Source organism: Lepidochelys olivacea (assembly GCF_965140295.1).
Source record: "Lepidochelys olivacea isolate rLepOli2 genome assembly, chromosome: 9".
NCBI classification, from domain to species: Eukaryota; Metazoa; Chordata; order Testudines; family Cheloniidae; genus Lepidochelys; species Lepidochelys olivacea.
Genome location: NC_140419.1, coordinates 74,628,038 through 74,653,309, shown reverse-complemented (window position 1 = coordinate 74,653,309; position 25,272 = coordinate 74,628,038). Strand labels below are relative to the sequence as shown.

General features: G+C 39.1%; 1 protein-coding gene across 1 annotated transcript in view; it reads left to right on the top strand.

Moving 5' to 3' along the window:
* Positions 1 to 25,272, top strand: part of LOC311526311 (connector enhancer of kinase suppressor of ras 2-like) — a gene marked incomplete at its 5' end in the record, with an annotated part of 376,450 nt that overhangs the window by 104,393 nt on the left and 246,785 nt on the right. The window contains 2 exons of the mRNA XM_084639211.1: positions 859 to 978; positions 17,356 to 17,415. Coding sequence (XP_084495337.1) covers positions 859 to 978; positions 17,356 to 17,415 — 180 coding nt within the window. The remainder of the gene's footprint in view (positions 1 to 858; positions 979 to 17,355; positions 17,416 to 25,272) is intronic.

Below are 25,272 nucleotides of genomic sequence, written 5' to 3'. Positions count from 1 at the left end.
CCATTTAATGTAATTAAAGTAAATGACAGTGTAGTCCCTGAAGAAAAATGAGAGCACACAACAGAATTCCCACCAGAAGAGCATTCTGAAATGCATCTAAATGGATGGTTGCAAATTAAGTACAAATATTTTTAGGCATACTATGTCTGAAAGTAAAATTTAAAAAACATGAAAAAAATATGGGGACAAATCCCTTATTTTGGGCCCTTGTTTCAGGTGTCTGGGTTCTGTTTCCTTCTGTTGTTTTGTTTGACCCGGGACAAATAACTTTCATCCCTTTATCTCACTTCCCCATTCTGTGGAATGACCTCACTATGTTTTTGTATTGTGGAATTGACACCTTAAATAAACACTTGACTTTATAAATTACCCTTCTCATTTGTTGGCCAAAAAAGTAATTAAATTAATGTGTAAAGTAATTACTATTTACATATTTTGCTTTAATTGAATCTGTGTTTAATAATGCCATGTACAGCAACAAGTAAAATCAAGTTTATCAGGCATGTTTGTTAGGGGTGGCTGCTTGAATGAATAAGGTGATTCAAGCACACATGCTTAGGTTATTATTTCACAAGAAGATTCTTTTGGGCTTCTGTGCTGTAAATTCACGATCACTTGTTATGGCATTGATAGGAATTTTATTTTCCTTGGCCCTCTTGTAGTTGGCCTTGTGATTAATATAGAACTTCAGCTCTGTGTTCTTATGACAGTACGAATGAAAAGCTACTGCTGCTCAAATATATATACCATGTAAAGTAAACATGATGTAAACAATATTGCCCTTGAACTGTGCTTTAATACCAACAGTTTGTCACTTCAACACAAGGGTTTATGATTATTTTTGTTTGCTTTTTCTAGTGTAAAACTTTGTCTGGAATCTGTGACCACATCATCTCTCTTTCATCTGACTCTCTGGTGTCTCAGTCAGCACACCTTGAAGTAGTTCACCTTACTAGCATTATGCCCAGTGAGGGCTTGGTAAGTAAGAATATAGCTAATTCCATTTGAATATTAAACTCAAGCATCTGTCCTTTAGAGTGTTGTGTTTTGTTTTGTTTTTACTTGCCAAGAAACCAAAGTGCATTTGTTTTATGCAGTTTCCAGCTCTTTATACTAGTGCAAGCTTCAGCTGATTTCTAGAAGTGGTTTAACTACAGTCTTTATCTGTGTTAAAATAAAATAAAACATCTGCAGTACTTAAAGCAACAGACGTAACCAGAAAATGTACTGGCAGCAAAAGTAGAGCATTGTAATCTGTCGTGAGCTGTAATGTAGCTGTTTTGGACAACAGCAAAATTATTGATTTTATTTTTATGTATAAAAAATATTGGGCTCCAATATAGAAGTTAATCAGCTGCATAAAATAAATGTAAGAGATGGTGCTAGAAGTTTAAAGGAAAGTGATCATATTATTTTTCTTAATATTTAGTTAAAAGGCTTTTATTGATTTTACTTCAAATTTCAGCAAGATTACTTTATTAAGGAAGACCAAAACCAACCAACCAACCAAAAAAACCCTGAAGATTTGTAGATGATATTTACAGAACAGACATTGGGACAGATTCACCCATATGTGCAGCTGCATTGCACCATTCCACAGTTACAAATCAGCTGTAAATCCAGTTTATCTGGTCAGTTAAGCCAGGTCTGTAGCTATCTTACATCAACAGAGAAGCACAAAAGCAGTCAGAGTATACTAGTGAATCTGGCCCCATGTCTCTTTATAGAGATTGTATTATATTTCTCAGTTATAATCCACATTTCTTCCATTTCTGCTAATAATAAAATCTTAGTCTCTCAACATCTTTGCATTTTGAAACCTGATGCTGAGTAGTAATGATAATCTGCAGATTACATAATGTGATTATTGTGAAGGATGTGGGGCTGGTATATATTCATTTATGAATAATATATGGATATATTAGGTTATGAGAATGTTTGCTATATGGAGTTAATTCACTGTTTGCATGGACTGGTTTAGTTAATAGTAGGGATCTTGGGAATCAAGCAGGAGGGTAAAACAATGAATCCAGATAAAACACCTCCTGGTTAACAGATTAGGAGGTTAAGAAACAATACCTGAGCTATTAGCTGTGAAGATGCTACTTCCAGGCTCCAGCCAAAGTTATACAGCTGTTTTACGAAGGCTGAGACCACACAGTTCAAAAGGATGTTAAACAGTTAAAAACTCTGTCAAATCCAGTCCTGCTGTGTAGACGCTGAGGCTATAGTCCGAGACCTAGTCTAAGAATGGGAAAATCACAGGCTTCCAAACCCACCCCCCACCCCCGCACACACACATGCACAGGACAGGTAAAGGCTAAAGGTCTAACACCTGAGGGGCATGACTCAGAGAGACTTAAGTGCAGCTAGCCCAGTGACCATGACAATTATAATGCCTGAAAAAATTAATTGAAAAACTATATATAGAAGATACCTTATATTGCAATAATGAATTATTGGGAAGGAGACCATACCGGATATAGAAACATTGGCAGCAAGATGAGACCAATTAGCAGACCTCTGGTTGATTTAAGGGTCAGACAGGCTTATCTGACCGCATCTCTTGTGCGAGAAGGCTGCTTATATATCACATGGGTCCAGTTCATGTCCTATCTACAGGAGTGAGCAGGAGAGACCCATACAGTCTCAAGGTAGGTAATTCTGCTAATTAGTTGAGTCTACTCCAGTATCTGGCTACTAGTTTGCAGGCTAAGCCACCATTACTTTTTTTGTTAAATGCTTATTTCATGTAGATCTCTTAATGCTACTAAACAGCCATTCAGTTACTCTGTGGCTCCACTGTGCATTACTAGCTTTCTGCTGGGCCAAGATCTACTCTGTGCATTTCAGGCCACCCCTTTCCTTAGGGGGAATTCTTTAACAGCCAAGTTTTTCAAATAAGATTCTTTAAAGTAATAATTTTAACTGGAAGTGTTTTTTGGATACATTGATGATCAGATTGACAGATATGTGCATATTTAATATTTCTCATTCAAATAAAAATAAAGAACTACACCATTTGGAAGAACTCAGTGTTTCAAATTTTAAAATAAAAAGCATCTCCCCTCATATGGTAATAGTACACAATAGGGAATTTCGACTGGATAGTTAGAGTTTTAAAGTATCACAAAAATACTTTTTGGTTCATTTTCATTGCAGAAATGTATTTAATAAGAAATTCACATCAGTGAATTGCTGCTGGTGTCACAAGTTGGTTATTTTCCAGTTGAAGTTAAATAAAAAGCTATTTTAAATAAGTATGATTCTTGTTACCGATGATTTTTGTAGAGGTCAGCATGGACTAACAAATTGGCTTTTTCACTTCTTGAAACCTGAATTCAAATCCTGATTTGGCAGTTTCATTATAATTCCTGTCATTTACCTAAATTATGCAGCCACCTCACAATATTGTAGAATGGTAGTTTCTAGTGAGGAACTGTGCAAGTCTGAATTAACAAATAGCATATTTAAACCAAAATAATGCCAAAGATTTTTTTTTACAAATGTTATAAACAAAAAACACTTCACCCATCACTGAAATGCAGCCTTCTATATGGTGAAATCATTATTGGGCATAACAATACAATACATACTTTAGGGGAGAAGTTAAAGAATTCTGTAATCAAAACAGATAGTGAGAATATAGGTAGGTAAATTGGATGGTTGAGCTCATTTTGCCTAATTCTGAAGGCACTGGAATATTATAGGTTTGGAAACTTCAACATTCCTGGGTCCATATTCTTAGAAAAGATCAGAAAAAAGGAACAGTGAAAGAGCAGAAAGGAAAAGTCCTTTACGAAAATATAGGATGAAAAATAGAGTAGAGAACAGATTACAAATTGTTGTTAGAATCTTTAAGTACATGATCACATCGTATTTTCCACAGGACCCCTGTCTCAGTCAATGCACATATGCATGTGGGTTCCCAGGCACTACTTACTACATACTAACCAAGTTCTGTACTGCAGTGAGTTACTGATTTCTTGATGGGCATTTTTATGGCACTCTTCACTGTAGTATCTGTATGCTTCACAGACAGTAATAAGTTTATCGTCACAACACCCTTGTGTGGTAAGGTGGTATTATTATCCCAGTTTTATAGGAAGGGAACTCAGGCACAGAGAGATTAAGGTTAAAATTGTCAAAAGTGTCCATTAATTTTGGATGCCCAGCTTGAGATGCTGAGGGCTTGATTTTGCAGAGTATTTTAAGTTTTTATAGACCTATTTAAAGCACAGCTTCTATTGATTTCAGTTGCAGCTGTGAGTGCTCAGCACTTCCGCAGATCTGACTCCAGGCATCTGAGCACCCAGAAAATTAGTGGTAATCTATGAAAAATATGTTTTGTGACTTGCTCAGCCTCTCTTAGGACCTCTGTCTCTGAGGCAGAGATGGAATTCTTTTTTCCAAGGTGACTCTGACACTTCGGGGATTCACCCAGACCACTAAGAGTTTGTTCATTACCTGTCCTGTAACACAGGGTGTTTCTGTGCTGTGCAGCTTTGGCTCAGATTCCTGACACCAGCAGCCTGCTTACAGCACAATGACCTCACCCTGGCTTCCACCAACCTTGTTTTTCCTTGCAGGGTGACACCAACAGTTCTTCCAGCCTTGAGTCTCTCCAAAATCATCTCCCCTGCAGTGCTCAGCTCCTCTCACTATAGTTCCTTATCAATTTCCCTGCTCCTTTAAAGAGACAGTACACAACACCAGTCCAGGCTGAGGATTTTATCCTTCAGTTTGAAACACTGCACTTCTTCTTCGTATGGCTGATATAGATGTGGAGCAACAACTATAATTTTCTATTTAGATGATTAAGCCAGACAATTGCATGAGGAGTAGCGGAGTGTAACGCTGTGATGCCTCTTTCATATTTGAGAACCAGCCATTGAGTCATTACATGTTCCATTGTCTGTTCTGGGTGACCACAGTCCCACACTGGAGAGTTTTTAATTTTCCATTTGTGCATCAAGTAGCACTGCCCTGAGATGGCTGTATAATAAAACAAGGGTAAATTAATAAGGAACAGATATTTAAGTGATACCAAGTAGAAGGAATTGAGATAGAGATGGTTACAAACAAACCAAAGTAAAATTATTATTCTAAAACTAAAACCTAGCTTAACAAACCAGAGTTTTTTGTTCAACATAGATTTCTCATGACAATTGTTCTTCCAGCATGGCTGGTCAGTTCTTAGCCAAGGTCCAATACAGACCTTAAAGCGCTTGGTTTCTTTGTCTCTTCAGGTGAAGGATGCCAAAATGGCTTTTTCTCTTTGCTCAGATCCTCAAAGTTTTTTGTCTCTGTTCTCAAAGACAAGAAGCCCTCCTGAAGCCTCAGCTTGCTATGTCCACCAGAGAACTGATGCCAGGTTAATTTTTGCAGTCTCCTCCCCCAGTAGTTAGGTGGCTGCCTTCCCCATTCGCTAATGTGATGGCTTTAACTTTTATGTAAATGTACTTCTATTGCATCTTCTCAATTTACATAGGAGACCCTTTCAAGCAGGCAGGGCCACATTCCTTTGTCTAGGGCAGAGTGACTTAAGACATTTTAAGAACATATTTCCAGCACATATTTATAACTTTTCATATATATCATCCATACATACACCACACAATAATATTAACAGCCCAGTGTGTTACCCAGTTCATATGTGATTCCCTACATGACACCTTGTAGATACAGATTATGACAACAGTGAGTTAGAGTACACTCAGCTGCTCAGGCCTGCTGAGGCTCAGTGCTAGACACCAGAGAGCCCTCTGCATTGGGGGTGCTCTCAGGGACACAGTGATGTTCAACTGTATTAACCATGAGACTATCATTTCTCTTCCTGCAGTCCTCTGCCCCTTTCCCTAAAGGGCTTTCAACTTCTGCACCAAATGAGACAGGGGTCCTACAGACAACAGCCTCCTTCACAACACAGCCCTGATTTATCCCCAGAGCAGGTCCATGCTGTGCACTGAATGAGGCAGGGGTTGTGGGAAAAATAGCATGTGCTCATGTAATTAAAAGATTGTGTCATAATGCACATTCACAAGGAAGCTGAACAAGACTCACAGACTTTAAGGTCAGAAGGGACCATCATGATTATCTAGTGTGACCTCCTGCACATTGCAGGCCCCAGAACCTCACCCACCCACTTCTATAATAGACCCCTAATTTTTGGCTGAGTTACTGAAGTCCTCAAATTATGGTTTAAAGCAGGGGTGGCCAACCTGTGGCTCAGGAGCCACATGCGGCTCTTCAGAAGTTAATACGCGGCTCCTTGTCTAGGCACCAACTCCGGGGCTGGCGCTACAGGCGCCAACTTTCCAATAGGTGCTCACTGCTCAACCCCTCGCTTGCCACGGTCTCTGCCCCCACTCCACCCCTTTCCTTCCCCTCCCCATAGCCTGCCCTGCCCTCGCTCCTTCCCCTCCCTCCCAGAGTGTCCTGCACACCAAGAAACAGCTGATCAGGAGGAGCAGGGAGGGGGAAGCACTGATTGGGGGGCTGCTGATGTATTACTGTGGCTCTTTGGCAATGCACACTGGTAAATTCTGGCTCCTTCTCAGGCTCAGGTTGGCCACTCCTGGTTTAAAGACTTCAAGGGTCAATAGGCACTTTAATTCTGGTATTTCCTAACTTTTGAGTACTTGACTTTACAACCTTAATGTTCTTTTAACATAGTTCTTTTAAAAGAAATTTCCTACACTTCTTAAAAAAAGCAAACTGAAAAAGAAGTGTTCTCATTTGGAGCCATATTGCCTCCTTCTGGGTCACCAATGGAGTTGGAGCTTTTAGATCCACAGCATAGACATTTACCACTTGAAATAATGGAGTAACTGTAGTAAGCTCTGTGGGGTTTTTTCTTCTAAATGATATTTAGCAAGAGAGACTTTTTAATGGATGTGCTTTTTTGTTAATATAAACCTGTTTTTGTAGTATTTTAATACTCTGACGTGTGTAAGGGGAAGAGTATTTTAAAAATATACATATCATAAAATCCCGTTTTGCTAGCTTTTTCTTAGGAAAGGTATTCCTCATATATAATGCAACTGGAGAATGGCTTGGTAGTAATTAACTAGCTAGCACTGTGAAGAAGCTGTCTCTAGTTTCTGGATCAATTTTTTAAAGATGGCATTTGCAATTCCCATTTTAGGAATTATGCATCTAACTGGAGTTCTCCTCCTGCAAACACATTTTTCTTCCCAATTTTCTTGACCACTAAATTGTCAGCAACCTGAAGCCATATTTTACATTGTCAATAAAATTACACCGTTGTCTGCTGATTTGGGGCAAAGAGCCAGTCATCTTCTGCCTCTCCCCATGATGGTTCCTTCACTGCCAGCTTCACTTTCTCAGAGGTTAGGGGTCTATTACAGGAGTGGGAGGGTGAGGTTTTGTGGCCTGCAATGTGCAGGAGGTCAGACTAGGTGATCATGATGGTTCCGTCTGGCCTTAAAATCCATGAGACTATGAGGGTGGGACCAGGCACTAAAACTGGGACCAGGGAGAGCCTCTCCTATGCTGAGTGACCACTCCTCTGGCTCGCACCCTGGCAGCATGGAGGAGGAGACTGTCTGTCTGATTTGAACAAGGGGAAAAAGCTAGACTGGGAAATGAGTAGATTGGAAAAAGTTGTCTAGTGAGCTTGGGAATGGCTCGGCAATGAAAATGGGATGGTGATCCAGTCAGGGGGAGTGGAGACTGGGAACTGGTGGGGATGGGGAGGATGTGACTTGTTGATTGGTGGGGGCTGGAACTTGAAGCCTGTGAGGGAAATGACAGAGGGGGTTGGAAACACTGAAATTGGATGAGAGTTGGCACTGGGTAGGCAAGGGGAATGGGAGTGGAACCAGGGATGGGGAAGAGACAGAATTAGGACAGGGACAGGTTCGGGGTGGGGGTGGGGGGATGGGACACAAGGACTCAAGCTTGGGGAGGACAGGCAGAAGAAACTGTGCCCAAAACAGTAAATTATCCTTCAGAACCTGAAATGGAACCATTAGGAAAGGAATAGATATTATGACATTTTCTATGTTATTATCACTATATAAATCCATGGTACACCCACACCTTGAACACTGCATGCAGTTCTGGTTGTCCCATCTCAAAAAAAGATATATTAGAATTGGAAAAGGTATAGAGAAAGGCAACAACAATTATTAAGGGTATGGAACAGCTTCCATATGAGGAGAGATTAAAAAGACTGGGACTTTTCAGCTTGAAAAAGAGACAACTAAAGGAGGATATGAAAGAGGTCTATAAAATCTTGAATGGTGTGAAGAAAGTAAATAAGGAAGTGTTATTTATCCTTCACATTACAGAAGAAGTGGGGGTCACCAAATGAAATTAGTAGGCAGCAGGTTTAAAACAAACAAAAGGAAGTACTTCTTCACACAACACACAGGCACCCTGTGGAACTTGTTGCCAGGGAATGTTGTGAAGGCCACAAGTATAACAGGTTTCAAAAAAGAATTTGATAAGTTCGTGGAGGATAGGTCAATCAATGGCTATTAGCCAAGATGTTCAGGGATGTAACCCCATGCTCTGGGTGTCCCTAGTCTGAGTGCCAGAAGCTGAGAGTGGACAGCAGGGCATGATGGATCACTTGATGATTGCCTGTTTGGTTCATTCCCTCTGAAGCACCTGGCATTGGCTGCTGTTGGAAGACAGGATACTGGGCTAGATGAATCATTGGTCTGACCCAGTATGGCTATTCTTATGTAAATGGAAGTCAAGATTCTTGAGTACCACCATTCTTCTATGGGCGACTTGTGGGCTTCATCCCCATCTGTTGCTGGGCCGCACAAAGGATGACAACCTACTGTGTTAGCAGTTACTCAGTTAGCTCAGTGTCAGAGGTTTGTGTGGTGGATCCAACCCTGCTGATAACTCATGTGGGTGTCAATATGCTACATGATATTTTTTTCCAGTTTTGATATTTTAAAAAACAAACAAACATGGGAAACAATATATACAAAAGCTACATTAAAAAAACATTTTTAAGGTTGCAAAGTCAAGCACCCAAAAGTTAGGAAATAGCAGAATTAAGGTTACTTATGCAACCTTAATTTGTCACCCATGTGCATATACATTATGATTTCAAGAGCAGTGTAAGAAGGCCTTGGTGTGAATGAGGGCATCATAACAGTTTATATTTTGTTTGTTTATGTTTATATCTATCTATCTCAAGCCCCAAATGAATAGTTGGGAGACAAGCAGACTTTCTGAAAGATTTATCAAGCCTGCTTCTTCATTTTTATTGGATCTGAAATCTCTCAATCCACACCAGAGGCCCCCAACAATCCATCCAGCAAAGCCAGGGAACACCAGACTTAACAATCCTTATAGATCTATGAAAAAACCCAAGCCTAGCAGAAACATGTTCTATGGGATTTTAGGCTCTGCTGGAGGGCACGACTTACAGATCTAAATGCTAGTTTTGGAGCATTTTGTTTTCCTGGAGCACAGGTTCAAAGCTATGGAGGATTTGCTCAGTTCTGCATTCCTCAAAGGTTAATAAACTGAACTCCAAGCTGTTTACAGTAGATTTTCAGGCAAAATCTCAACTATAAAGTACTGTCTGCTCTCTGTGGACATTAATGAGCCCATGATGCATTTTGAAAGAACAGGGATTTGTGCCAGTGTCATATGAATATTCCCTTCCTGTTACTGCTGTGAAGCGTCCTGTATTCTGTAAGGATGTGATGTTGCTTCCATTAAAATGCATAACAAAACTTCTATTAACTGTAATAATGCAGGACTGGGTGCCCTCTGTATGAAATTTATAAAATGTTTTAAGATGAATGTTTTTCTGTATAAATGTAAAATATTATTGCAGTACACTCAATTTTGGGTTACTGAGTCAATATGGCTTCTTTAAACCTTGCTTACAGTGGAAACATTTTACAAAGAATTTCCACCATTGTTCACACTTCTTCAACTCCAGAAGTATTAGCAAGAGTTACAGTGAGATCTACAAAACAAGCAAGGTCGGTGGGGAAGGATGCTTGATGGTTCAATTGCTCAACTATCATATTTCATTAATACTATATTTTGGCATGGTATATATAGGTATTAATTGTAAGAATTTTTTTAGAAATATATTTCTATTTTAACTAGGCTTCTTCATTATAGAATGTGCTTTATGTGGGAACATCTCAGTGGTAAAGCAGTGATAAACTCAATGAAAACAGATGGCCTGTTACATCTAGAGCAAGGTCCAGCTGTTCTGCCTAATTCTACCTATGAATGTCAGTTTAACTAGGTGCTTTTTATTGGGTTTACAACATGTTAACAGAAAGTTTCTCAGCAGTTCTGGAGTCCTTTAAAAAAAGAAGTGCCTGAACACAGGGCAGTCAGAAACCCTCGGAGGGAGCAAGCAGGGGGGCTCCTGCAGGAGGCCCATGGGAGCAAAGAATGACTCCCTGTGGAGACCACTTCTTCCTTGCCTTCTCTCTAACTGTGTTCGGCTCCTGCTTCCCACATAGGACAGAAAGGAGCCACCTGTCCCAGGACCAGCAGAAGTACTGGAACACCACTGTGGCTCGTTAAAAAAGCACCGGCACAGAATTTCAGTGTGTTATGGCATGATTCAAGCACTGTGTCTAAGAGACCAAAAATTTTGCAGTCATATACAAACTTTCAAATGGAGCTACACTCAGAGCCAAAGGTAGATTATTCTGCTTTTAGTAGATAGTGGAAAGAAAATTCTCTCTGAAAATCTTTTGTTTATCTCTGGCACACTTTAGGATCCACGTTATAAACAGGAGGTTTGGAGGCTTGGGCTAAACATATTTCAGTATCGTTTAAAATTGAATTTAGAAGTTCAATTCTTCCTCTTTACAAAACTTGATTTAAAATAATGCAGCGCAATCCCTAAAGTGTATTGCCTTAAATTGTCCTTTAGAAACAATATATTTCCAATTCTCAGTGTCATTTTACACTGAAGGGTAAATTACCTTTTAAGGATCTTCCTTCCAGAGAGAGCAGCCGAGAGCTGAATTGAACTGTGTGTTCACTGCATAACAGGACAGACAAACACTGACAGTCTGCATATCAAGGACAGGGTATTTCATGAAAAATGTTTATAGTACTGCAAAGGGTGATTTGAAGTGCCATCTTTTAAGTGGAACACATTTGACAATACATGCCCCGGACAAAAGAAAGAGACAATTACTACAAAAAAGTGCTGATATTTTTCAGTGTTCTAGTCAAAACTTTCTCCCCAATGGAAAAATACAGTTGCACCTATCACATTCTACATACCAAAGTATGTAAAAAAAGAAAAACTGAATAAAAAGAGGAGTCTTTTATGGCTTTACTAAATGAAAGTCCTTGTTGTCATAGGAGTGTAATTTGTAAAGTGTATAAGCTGAAAATGGCTGTGAACTTAAACATTGGACAGTAACAGACCATGAATCCCAGGGATTATTGAACCTGGTGATGTTCTAAACAAAAAGAGCTCTCAACCATGTTTGTAGCTGTTTCTATCACGGACTCAACAGACATTCTAGGCTTCAGAGAGACATATACAGTGACAATCCTAGAATCTTATTATGTAGATAAATAGGTACCATGTATTACTATACATAAACTTATAAAAATAGATTGCCATGATAAAAGTGTTGTTCTTTGTAGTTTAATTTTATTCACATTTGTATTATTCTTTCTGAAGTACAATTTTAAAAATTCTCTTTGTCTTCACATCTTGTGATAATAGTTTACAAAAACAGGTGCAAGCTCATTTTTCTTTTGTGGAGACAAGGGATCAAAACTTTTTATAATACAGCCTCATTTCAGTGTTTGGGGGTTCATGCATGTAACTCCTCAAGCACAGAGAAGAGCCTGTATTCATTTTTTTTATTCCCAGACTCACCAAGTTAAAGAGAATTGCAGATATCAAAAGATACATTCTTGTTCTACCTAGCCGCACAATTAGTTCAAATTTGTGCAGATTTTGTAGCAAAAACAGTATATGCAAGATATAAAAAAATCAGTCAAACAAATTACATCTCACTCACATGGAATTGATTAGATCTAGGTCATAGGTATGGAAATGTAGAGGTGCAGCAGGCATGTGCATAATGTCTGATGGTTGTATTTGGGAGTTTGACATACAAATTTATTCAAATTCTGGAAGAGCAATTTTTTTTAAAGACCCAGATCCATGAAAATAGAGGATAACAACAAGATTTTGTGATGCTTTACTTAATGTCAGGCAAACATTGGCATGATAAAAACAGTATCTACTAACTTTTAAATCTGCAAGGCTGAATAACTTGTACCTAAGAGTTTCAAAACAATTGGCTGAGGAGCTCTTTGAACTATTGATGCTGATTTTTAATAAATCTTGGTATGCTGGAGAAGTTCCAGAGGAGATATAAGCTAACATTGTGACCATACTTTTTAGGAAAAAGCATAAATAGGATGATCAGGGTAATTATAAGCTAATTAGTCTGACTAATGCTGGGAAATATCATGGAATGACTGATACAGGATTCTATCATAAAGAATTAAAGGATGGTAACATAATTAATGTGACTCAACAGTCAACATATTTAGGCTAGAAATAAGGCACACATTTTAATAGTAAAGGTAATTTTACTTTTGGAACAGCTTACTTAGGGATGAGAGGATTTCCATCACTGGAAGTCTTTTAAATCAAGATTGGATGTCCTTCTTTAAGATGTACTTTAGCTCAACACAAAGTTATGAGTTTGATGTAGAAAATGCTGGGTGATACTTATGCTTTATGTTATGTAGGAGGTTAGCCTGATGATCAGAATGGTAGGGGCTGGCCTTTAAATCTGAGAGTCTGTGGACATAGTTCTGTGGGAAGTAGGTCTTGTCAAACAGATTTTACAGTATATCATTTTTTGATGAGATTACAATTTTGGTTGATAATGGTGTGTTTAAGTCTATTATGTGTTGACAAAATATACTGAGACTTCTGTAAGACATGTGACTTTAAACTTCCTGATCTGATTTAAAAAAATTAGCAGTATACAAAATCAATGAAGCACTTCCTAAATAGATTAAAAACTGCCTAACTGATATAAAAGTAAAATTGTTAACAAAGAATCATCATAGTGTTTCTAGTTAGGTCTCTCTGGAATCTGTTCTTGGCCCAGTGATATTCATGATCTTTTTCAATGATCAGAGAGGAAATTATAAAATCTTTGCTGGTTGGGTTTGCAGATAACACAAATATTAGTAAGGTAGTAAATAATAGTGACAGGTCAGTTATATAGAATGATATGGATTGATGATAAGCTGGGTTCATTCAAACAATATGCATTTCATATAGCCAAATTTACAGTCCAACATCTAGGAACAAAGAATGTGGGTCACACATACAGGATGGGGGACTATATCAATAAGCTCGCTTATTGAGCAGGGCATCTCACTGGGAGCACATGACACCAGTGCTCTGGGATCTGTACTGGCAGCCCATTGGTCTCCGGCAGAGGTGATCCGTGGGGGGCATGCTGGGTCATGTGCCCTCCAGATTCGTTGCTTGGTTTGTACTGAGCATGCTCAGTAGCACTGCTGAAGCCAGCTGCCCTTACTCTGCACCACCATTATCAGCAGGCACGGGTCATCTCTGGTCTCTGGATGGAGTTTAAGATGTTGGTTTGTGACCTATAAATCACTAAATGACATACAACTGGCCTTGCTGATAGACTGCCTCTCTCCTCAGGCCATACTGCTCAGCCACAGTCAGGAGGGTGCACTTGAGCTGGATCTCCCTAGTTATCAAAGAGAAGGGGCAGATGGTAGGGAGTTTTCTGTGAGAGCTCTGAGACTCTGGAACTTGCTCACCCATCATCAGGAAATGGCCGAGGGTATGTTTTCTAGATGACGAAGTGGACAGGTGGCTGGCTGACTGTATTCCTGTGGAACTGATTTCATTTAATTGTATTTACTGTATAATTAATTTTGTTAAGGCACCTAGTGTCTTGGATAGGCATCTTGAGTAAATCTAAATAAATGGGAAAAAAATCCTAAAAAGTAGTGACTCTTAAGAGGACTTAAGGATTATAGCGAATAAGCAACTGGACATGAGCTCCCCGTGTGATGATGTGGCTAAGAGAGCTAATGTGAAATTTGTAAGTAGAAACAGGAGAATATTGAGTAGAAGTATGGTGAAGTTATTACCTTTTTACGTGGCATTGGTCTTTAAATCCTTATTTCGTGTCTTTCTCAAAAGTGTGCTTTAGTTCAACCTGATCAAACTTATAGGCTTGATGTAAAAATTAATGGATAAAATTCTGTGTGTTATGCAAATAGTCAACTTAGAATAGATGATCATAATGGTCCCTTCTGGTCTCTACATCTATAAATCTTTGTAGAAAATGTCAGTTTCCATTAATTATATCAAGACTAAGCTTGGCTTTTAAGCTTTAAATAAGTGTGGTCCAGTAAAAATACATGATGCTATTCATAAAGAAAAAAGAGGAAAAAAACTTTTGTATTTCTTAGGAAATAAGAACGAGTATTAGAAGTAGATAGATAGTTTCAGAAGCAAGAGCAGACAGGTCGACCTATCTATCTGCCCTTTGTGAGATGGTGTACTGCCCTTCCAGGTTTCAGGCACAGAAATCATATGGACTTGAAGTACTCCATACCAAACTGCTCTCAAGAAAAAAAACGCAAAACATTGCAATTATATCTACAACAGGTATATAGTCAGATTCAACAGAAATTAATAAACTGGGTGACGTGAAAGATTGTCTTCATTACAATGCCTTAAGCTCAACAGCCTGCTGATCTTCTCGTGGAAGGACAATGGGAGGTCAGAGGCACAAACTTCAGAGCCTAGAGGAAGGTGTCTTGTCCAAATAGGTGGAGGAAGTATATCTTTATCTCTTTTAACACTTTCTTTCTTATTTTTCTTTCTACTCTTACTGACAGAAGGAAGCACTAAGCCTTGACCTAATATGTTTTAGTTGCATTTTGTTCTTTAAGAGATCTTTTAAATATAGAACCCCAGAAATAGGAAGAGTTGGCTGTAAACCAGAACCCAGAGTTCCTGGTGTCTGTGAGTACATCTCCCTGGTGATAAAAGCCACACGGCATGGCCACAGCTGGCCTGGGTGAGCTGAATCGGGCTTGTGAAGGCTAGCTGTGGGGCTAAAAATTGCTCTGTAGATGTTTGGGTTGGGGCTCACAGAGTTCCAGAGTTCAGGCTTCAGACCAAGCCTGAACATCCACATAGCACTTTTTCAGCACTGGAGCCAAAGCCCAGTGAGCTCAAGTCAGCTGACCCAGGCCAGCTGTGGATTTTTTTATCCCTGTGTAGACACACTTTGTTTGTACAGCTAACCCAGGCAGTGCTAAACCATCCACCAGCGAACTTGCAGTATCATAGCAGTTTTTCTTGGGTAAATCAGTGGTCTGCAACCTCTGCTAATAAGGATAGGGGTCTCAAAATTACTTTTTGGAGCCCACCAATTGTCGTCATGTTCTAACAGTATGTTGCAACATGTTGACATTTATGCTGTGATGTTCCAAGGGAAGAATTGGTCTCAGTGAGAATTGATCCTGAAGCAGAATTCCAAATACCAGAGCATTCTTTCTACTTTTTCTGTTTGTCAGTAGCCAAGCAGAGGAGTTGACAGTCTATCACAAACATGAAATGGAAATAGTGTTTCTGTGAATCAGAGTGTTTTGCAGTACCATATCAATATATATTTAACCCAGTTAAATTAACCTATTTCTTTCGTTTTTAAAGAAAGTTTAATACAACAGAATATCATCCTTTTTCTGGTGCTCATTTGTAGTTTGAAAGTGAATCCCTAGTTCCTAATCTGACAGTCTTTACTATATTGAGTAATCCTTACTAATGAGATTAATTCTGTTGAAGTCAATAGAACTACATAAATCAGTAAGAATAAGGGCTTGCGATAGTGGATATTGGATAGCAAAGAAACTATAATTGTTAGTCTTCCTAACATTCAAGACATTCAATGGAAAAATTGCAGTGTCAGGACCCTAGCATTGAACCCAGGTCTCTCAGATGGTATCTTTAGCCATTGTGCCATGGCAATGCATCAAACTGCTGCCCCAACCAACAGCCTTAGTCCTAAAGGCTTACAGGCCCACAGCAGCCAGGCCTCTGATTGGATGGACAGGCACTACTCTCATTGGGTGCCTGGGCTATATAAACACCCCAACAGGAAGAGGAAACTGTCTGAGTGACAGACCATTGCCTGCTGATTAGACCACCTTGCCATGCTTCTCTGCCTGAGCCAACTTGTTGCTTTGCTGTTTTAAAGAACAATGTTGCCATGTTGCCTGACCTCGACTCCCCAGCTCACTGACCCAGCCCCTTGGATTGGATCTTCTGGCTGCTGACCCCTGCAAGAACGACGACAATTGCCCCAGGCTGCCTCCAATACAGATTAACCTGTTGGCTATCCAATGACTCATGCACACTTGACTACAGCTCTGGACTGCCCCCTTACCCACCTTGGCCACTGGGCATTACAAGAAGTTTGCAAACCGCATCAGTTGGCAACAGTTCAGCTGCTGTTGATATCATTTCCTCTCCTAAAAGTGTAACTTGTGATTAATAAATATTTTATGCAAGCAAAACTTCTTTGACAAAAGTATCAAATTCATGATCGACATCTTGGTAAACTATGAACTGTTTTTGTTTTGTTTTTAAAGCAAGTAAAATATGCTAGGTACTTTAGAATGATTTTGCAACATTTATGTACAGTAGAAGGGACTTCAGAATCCTTCAAAAGAGGATGATTTAACAGCACATTTCTACCTTGTCAGCATTAAACTGAAAGCTCAAGTCTTGGGGTGGTACGTGACACTTCTATTAAGAGGCAAGAGTGCTAGCTGCTGAACCTTACTGACACACCAGGCTTTATCTAGTTTTATTTTTTACTGACTCAATAGACCTCTGGAGTATGGGCTATTTAAGTTTAAAGCCTCTATTTCTGTACTTTACCTAGGTTCTGACAACTTTAGTTCTTTTTCTGAGATTAGTAAAGTAATAAACATCTGTGCATTTCAGATGCCAAAATGAGTCCAGCTTCTCCTATCATGTTAGTTTGTTAAATCCTGTCCAAAAGATTTCTTATCTGCTGATGCTGGAATTAATGGAGATGCATCCAAAGGAAGCATGTATTTTTATACTGACTCTTAAGATGTTTTTGTTTTAATTTTGTTTTGCAAATTTTATTCAACCATACTTTGCTCTAATCAGCTGAAATGCCTTTGACTTTAATCCAGAACAAGCGTTCTTCCAACATCACTAGTTTGTTTACTGCAGTATTAGAGAGCTAGTTTTTTGTCGCAGTAACTACTCACAGATGCTAATTATTCCTTCTCTTGCCATTTCTTTAGGGGATGTATATCAAGTCAACATACGATGGGCTGCATGTTATCACTGGGACTACTGAAAATGTAAGATGCTTTATTCCAATGAGACTTGTTTATTACACCTACAGTTCGTAAAAGACATGTATCAACAGTATATTTCACATTATGAAGATTTGTTTTAAATCAAGCCACTTTTTATTAATGCTTTAATTTTTTTAGTATCTTCATTATTATGTAAAAATATATATATACAGCAGATGCCGTTGAATAGCAATGCTGATATCAACAACTTCTAGTTAATAGCAGTGTTTTGCTGGGTGCCAGTCCTGTCCCATTGACTTTAATATTAGTAGGATTTGGATATTGGCAACAGGCATGCCACTTATTGACAGCTTTTAGACATGGAGGGATAGCTCAGTGGTTTGAGCATTGGCCTGCTAAACCCAGGCTTGTGAGTTCAATCCTTGAGGGGGCCACTTAGGGATCTGGGGCAATAATTGGGGATTGGCCCTGCTTTGAGCAGGGGGTTGGACTAGATGACCTCCTGAGGTCCCTTCCAACCCTGAGATTCTATGATTCTATGTCTTCCCTGGCTGCCGCCCCACAAACCTGTCTGCAGCTGGGAGGGGAGGCTTCTGTGAGGGGGCAGCAGGAGGGAGGACACTGCAGCCCAGCTGCCAAGACTTTCCATGGGGAGCAGGGGTGCTGGAGGGCTGCAGGGTACCTCTCCTCGTGCTCTTTGGGTTGTGCCCTGTCCTGGCACCATCTCAGTGCTTCCTTCCTTCCCACAAAGCCCCAGTGTTGCCATTCTGCAACCAGGGTAGGAAGAGCTAGGATGTGCTGAGCACCATCTGTAGGCAGGTTTGGAGGGCTGCAGCCTAAGAAGGCACTTCAAATAATAGCAACTCTTTTCTGAGAACCAACAGGCTGCTAATAAGCAGAATCCACTGTGTTTCTTCCTTAAAAGATGTACATCCTTTTAATAGTATCTATTTACTGATTTTAAAACCATTAACATTATATACATAGAAACAAAATAAAATGAAGAGCAACAAAGGCCTTAAAAAACCAAAATCCCACACGTTGACCCCACCACACTTCCCTAATGAGCTCGTGTACACAATTTCCCACTTGCAAATTTTTGCTTTTATAGGAGATAAATTTTTCGCACATGATATTGTTCATTGTTGTCATTAATCTTATATAATTTCTGTCATGTCAAAATGTCAGTCTTCTAAATCATGACTAAAGAGATATTCCGCCTGTTCTGGATCAATTTCTATGCATAATCAAAGGCAATTGCTATCAATTTTTAAAGACTTTTTTTATCTCATGTGTCGATAGAAAAGCATGTAGTAAATATAAGTCAGACTCGGTAATTTCTGATTCTGTATTTTATAGACTTTATCAATTTTGGTAGAAATGTCTCTTAGGTCATTTCTTAATGTGTCCAAATACTAACCTGCACTGTTTCTTAAAAAAATATAATTTTAATATATTATAACTGTCCAAGCACTGATCATCACACACCTGGACTACTGTAATCACCTTCTCTGGGCTTAATGCCTGCATTCTTCCCCCCGTCAAGTCCATTCAACAGGCTGCTAAAATCATTTTCCTAGTCTGTCATTCTGACTCTCTCCCCCTCTCTGTCTTTCACTATGTCAAACACAATTTTTTGTCCCAACTTACAAAGCCCTCCACAACTTAGCTCTCCCCTTCCTATCCTACCTTTTATATTATCATAAGATTGACTCCTGCCTTCGGTTTATTAATGGTGTGAGCCTCTGATTCTCCATTTCTCTTACAAGCACCTTCACATTTTCTCCCATGCTGCTCCTTACAAATGAGAGAAACTCCCAGTCAAAATCGATAAAGCCAGCACATAAGCCTCCTTCATGTCCCTCCTCTAAACCTGCTTCTTCCATAGTGCATCAGGAATGGCTTGGCAGGTGGAGAGTTGTGATTGTTGTTGCTGATTGTCTGAGAATCATTGCACACATCCTCTTTTTTTTAACCCTTTCTCTCCTGCTCCACAACTTGACCCACCATTTGTTGTTTCCACCTATTATGTGTTGTCCTTTCGATTGTAAGCTCTTTGAGACAGGGACTTTCACTTTCTATATTTGTACAGCCCATAGCACAGTAGGGCCATAACCAGACACCTAGACAATATGGCATTAAAAAGGTTAAATATTAATAATATATGAAAAATATTCTACTTAGTAAACATCATTATATTCAGAGAGTTAGCTAAAACAGAGTGGAGTGTATCACGTACTTTTCATATTAATATTTAGTACATTTCTTACATTGTTAGTTAATTTTCCCAGTGAATCTCTCCTGTGAGTTTTGTGTAAGTTGGCTATTTTTATATAGAGACTTCATGCTAAGAATTTGGCATATGTCTTACTCTATATTTAGTAGTGATGTACTGTAGGCTAGTATTAATGTATATATTAGATCATAATTATTTCTAAACTTAGTAATGATATGCTGTAGACTAGGGTTGCCAAGTCTGACTGAAGCTATTCTGGGAGATGTTTTCCCCAACATGACATAATGTAATTTTATTAAAATATCCTATTAAAATCTCCAAGATTGCTTTCAATAGTCACTGGGAGATCGATGCTGATTCTGGGAGATTCTAGGCCAATCCTGGAGGGTTGGCAACCCTACTGTAGACTGGTATTTCCTAAACTACTGAAAAAAGATAAATGAGTATCTCTCTTTTTCACAACTAAGATGAGGCACAAATATATCTTTTCCTGGCCTTTAAGAAGGCCAACTGTAATATGGGGCAGTCACAGGGTGACCCTGGCCCTTTAAGAGGGAGCAGCACCAGAGTACCTGTGCCTAGTTAGCTGACCCCAGTTCAGTTTAAAAGCAGGCATCTGGGCCAGAGGAAGATCCAGTGAGAGAGAGACTGTCACCTGGTGAGTCAGAACTAGGAAGCTGCAGGGTGTAGAAGCAGCAGGACTTCCAGAATTTTCTGGGAGGGCAGGCAGTGAGTGCCTGGGAAATACTGCAGAAAACAGGAGCAGCCTAAGAGGCGAGTGAGTGAGAACCTGAGAGGAACTGTTCGTAAAATGGTATCCAGGGAGAAAGGCCTTGGGTGATGGTGCTCAGGGAACAGGGCACAGAAGCAGGCCCACCTGCCAGGGTCCCTGGAAAGGGGAGGCAGTGAGAGCCTGAGAGCTAAAGGGGGGGAAAGTCCCCTGGGGACTGTAGCCAAGGATGAGTTGAAAAACTCTTTTTGTTTGCTTTGCCTATGTTTGAGAAATAAAACTCCCCAGAAGAAACTGTGGGCATGCCAGTTGATGCTTTGCCAGCTGGGGAGAAGCCCTGCCTTTTTACAGGCAGTTTATTTGTGAATGTATATCCACCTAATACCTGTTTAGTTGTGCTGCCTCAGACACAACAGGAAGGTTTTGCATGTACATACAGTGTCCATGAATGATGCTGAAAAGTGCCAAGCACCTTCAACTGCCAGAATTGGGTAGAACAGGCATTCATAACATTACAGAGTCAAAGATGAGAGCATTTGCTGTTTGGCAGCCCTTAATATACTACAATGGTGCTATTTATATACTAACATTGCTATGCAATGGTGAATAATTTTCTGTTAAATGTTCTTTTGCTTCCTTGTGTAATCAGAATGGATTGTAAAAATGTGCTAGAACTAGTCTTAGCCAACCTAATCTAATCTAAAGGTTAACAGGCTTTATTAACCACGGCAGAAAAATGACCACTGTTGACTTTTAGAGGAGATATCAGGCAAATGTGTACACCTTTCACTCTGTCATACTACATTTGCTAGGATTGACTCATAGAAACTGTATCTTAAACTCTTTACAGAATTAGGTCATAAAAGAAATCTAATTGTGTGTGTGTGTGTAGTGGTATAGATAATTGAAGCAAACAGACATATGCCCAGAAGAAAATTTGACAGGCATAGGCAATAGTGGAAGATACATTTAAAGAAGAGATTTGAAAAGTAGTCAGTGATGCACAGATATAGAAGGAGGTCTGAGGTGATAGGCACTGCTGAGGAGAAAACGATCATGCTAACAGTGGAAAGATTGTGGGAAAGGGAAAACTGAGACCGGGACTATATGAGAAGGGAGAGTTGGAAAGGAATAGGAAGACAAAAATCTATGGGGGAAAAATAAAAACAAGGCAAGGCAATTTTGAACTCAATACAAAAATAGATGGTTAGCTAGTACAGTTATTTGAGGATGGAAGTGGGAATTCCCACTCTTTGGTATATGTGAGAAAGTAGCCTGCAGAATTCTATACATTCTGGAGTTTGAAGAGCTGAGGCCTGTGGAGGGCATTGAGGAGCATATTACATTATCAAGAAGAAAGGAAATGAAGTCATGAACTGGGATTGCGGCAGGGAGGGAATCAGGTCAGTTGTGTATCCAGGCAATGTTGTGAAAATATTGAGGCATATTTACAGATAGAGGAGAATAAGGTAAAGTAGAATACTAAACTAGTTGATGTTTAGTTTAGGGTTGGTAAAGGATAAAAAGGGCGATACTTGGTGTATGTATCTGTATGGGAGGGAGGTAGAGAGAGTAGATGGAATTTGTTTTGCTCCTTTTTCCTGAGAGAAGTATTTCTGTTTTCGAGAAATATGACCGAGGTCAGTTGAGATGAAGCCATAGTTTCTTTGCAATAGACAAGCAGAAAAGGTGTATAAGAATGAATTATTTAAGGCATTTAAAGATATGTGAGGGGAAAGCTATCCATGTACTCAAGGTATTTAAAGTTTGAAGATCATAATAAGATGGTTTAGAGAGAGGGTAGACTGAGAAGAGCAGACATGTGAAAACTGAAATTTATGGGACTCCAAAAATCTTTACACAATTTATGAAGTCACCAACTGAAGACTGATAAAGAGTGCATGATAGGAATGGAACTATTCAAGGAGGGATGCAGAAGATGTTATAACAAAGTAGGATGATTCTGAATTGAATGCTGGAAATTAATTCCTCTCATTTGTCATGGGAAAGGCAGTGATAAAATGGCAAGTTGTATGGGTGGAGAAGATTGTTGTTTAATTGCTTACAGAAAGTTCCAAAGAAAATTTTACCTGCAGTAAGCTGTGTGTACTTCCTTTATGAAGTGAACCATTCCTGATAAAACTGGATTAGGTGGAGGTGAAGTTAAGCTTGCCCTCAAATAGGCACCATTGTATCCTCGCTTTGTCCATCAACTGCCATAAAGATATGAGAGAGGTGAGAGGGAATGTTGTAATGAATTAATTAAATCTCATCTTACTGTATTCTCAGCAATATTAGACCCATCAGAAAAAGGTACACAGAGATATAGTTGAATGCTTTTGAAAAACACATCTGTGTAAATCAATGGAACTAATCATGGAATGAGACGCTGTTGAACATGACTAAAGATGACAATCTGGCCTGCAATAATTAAGATGAAGTCAGAAAAATGTGTAGCTTCCAAATTCCTACCTGTTGCTTACCTCATAATTTATAATTAAAGGTTTCAGAAAGGAGCATGGTTTCAACCATGAAATCCTAATGAATGTGATAGACCTTTCGAATTATGACTGATGAGGAGCCATCTCTCCCGTCGTTCAGTTAGTTAATACTTTAGAATAGCATCAGTCACAAATCCTTCTGCCGACATACAGCTGTGTAAAGCCCTGAACAACAGTATTCAAACTCTATAGAGCAATTATTGAAGTTATGCCTAATTAGTGCTCAGACTGGAAAAATAAAAATGCTGCTAATAATTAGCTGAAGACAGTAGGGCAAAGGCCAGTGTGGCACGCTGTCCCATACCAGTGTAATTCTACACAGCATTGGTTAATTTTTAATGTGACATTAAGTAGTGGATTGTCAGAGAAATCCACAAGAGCAAAGAAAATTGTAGTTTAAAGATTAAATTTTAATTTTTTACCCATAACAGTACTCTGTGTACTGTGCACCTATACCAATCTCCCCCATTACCGCAGCATAGAGGGTGTGTCAGGAGGATAGTTCTTAGTTGATGTGTGGTCCCTTAGGAAGCAGAGCCAGCTGTTGTCTCAAAGCTGCATGAGACCTGAGGTCAGGGCAGCTTGAGAATCAGGCAGCTATAACCAGCTTCTTCCCCATCCAGGAGCCCTTGGCAAAGGGGAGAAACTGACTCCTAAAATAGGGAGGAAAAGCAACAGAACAAGGAATTAATACAGTGAAAATGAGCAAAGGAAACCTTTGATTGAATATCAGGAAAATTTTCCTAGTGGTGTGAGATTTATTCTAACATTGGATAATCTCCCAAGGGAACTAGTGAAAGCCTCGTTGCTTGAATCGTTTAAAACTGGCCTTAATAAAACTGTAGGAAATTACTGTACTGTGCACTAGTAGGGAGATAGACCATGTGAACTAACTGGACTTCTCCATCTCTATTTTCTATTACTCTGCATTTTATGGATTAATTTTATATTGCTGTTTAATTGCTTGGACCTAAAAATGCTTAATTAAGCTAAATTCAAAGACTGAGTTTCATGACAAATAAAATTAGAATAGATTTTAGAGCTAAAATGTAGGGTGTAGGGAAATCATACTAAGCTTAAATGATCCCTGTCATTTTGGAATTTTTTAAAGAAAAGCCTTTTATATTTAAAATACATTTGTTAATGTAAAATTAGCAACTTTCTAGTAAACAAAAGGCTAAAGAGAAAATTTCTCTGTAAGCAACTTGTTTGTGGTATAATCGGGGGGTGGGGGGAAAGGTGACAGGGAGGAGGGAAGGGGAAGAAATAGTAATGAAGTTTTCAAATCCTGCTCCTTGTTTCAGCTCTTTCCTCGTGATAGTAGAGTAACTTGCTTCAGACCCTTACACTTCACGAGTTAATGATTTTTCATTAAAATAAGTTTTATATTCACACATACACAAAAGCAAAATATTATTGCCCGTTGGCTGAACAAAGGCAAATTTCAGAGGCCTTGCAGCAGCTCAGTTTCCATTGTTGGAAAGATATTGATATCATAGAGCCTGTATGGTGTAATTTATTTATACAGCGTTCTAATCTACACTGTATGTATGAATCCTACATGCAGTGTTGTTATAGCCATATTGGACCCAGAATATTAGAGAGACAAGGTGGGTAAGGTAATAATTTTTTATTCGACCAATTTCTGCTGGTGAGAGAGACGAGCTTTTGAGTTTGCACAGAGAGCAACCTGAAGAAGAGTTCTGTGTAAGCGCGAAAGCTTGTCTCTCTCAACAACAGAAGTTGGTCCAATAAAATATATTACCTCACCCACCTTTTTCTCTACATATGAATCCTGTAATTCTTAAACTAAGAAAGACCAAACAGCATGCTGGCAAACTCTGAATCTAACTCTGAATCTAACTAATGGGAGGTCATTATTATTTTGAATAACTTTTAATTTATTTATTACTTGTCAAGTTTCAAAAATTGTACTAGGCACCTCACAAAACAAAGATTTGGACCCTATCTTGAAGAGCATACAGTCTAAATTTGATATGATACAAGAAGTGGGAGTCATCTACAGACAAGGAAGAAGGGCATCAGAGAGGGTAAATGTGACACATTTTAGAGTAACAGCTGTGTTAGTCTGTATTCGCAAAAAGAAAAGGAGTACTTGTGGCACCTTAGAGACTAACCAATTTATTTGAGCATAAGCTTTCGTGAGCTACAACTCACTTCATCAGTATGCATCCGATGAAGTGAGTTGTAGCTCACAAAAGCTTATGCTCAAATAAATTGGTTAGTCTCTAAGGTGCCACAAGTACTCCTTTTCTTTTTAAGATCACATTGTGACTCAGGAGGTGATTTGTTTTGATGTTTTATTTATATTTTCTCCTCCACACACACACTTCAAAGAGGTGAGACAGCAGAGTTAGTCTTTAAGTGTGATTTAAATAAGGCTTGTCAAGCAGCATTGAGCAGAGAGTCTA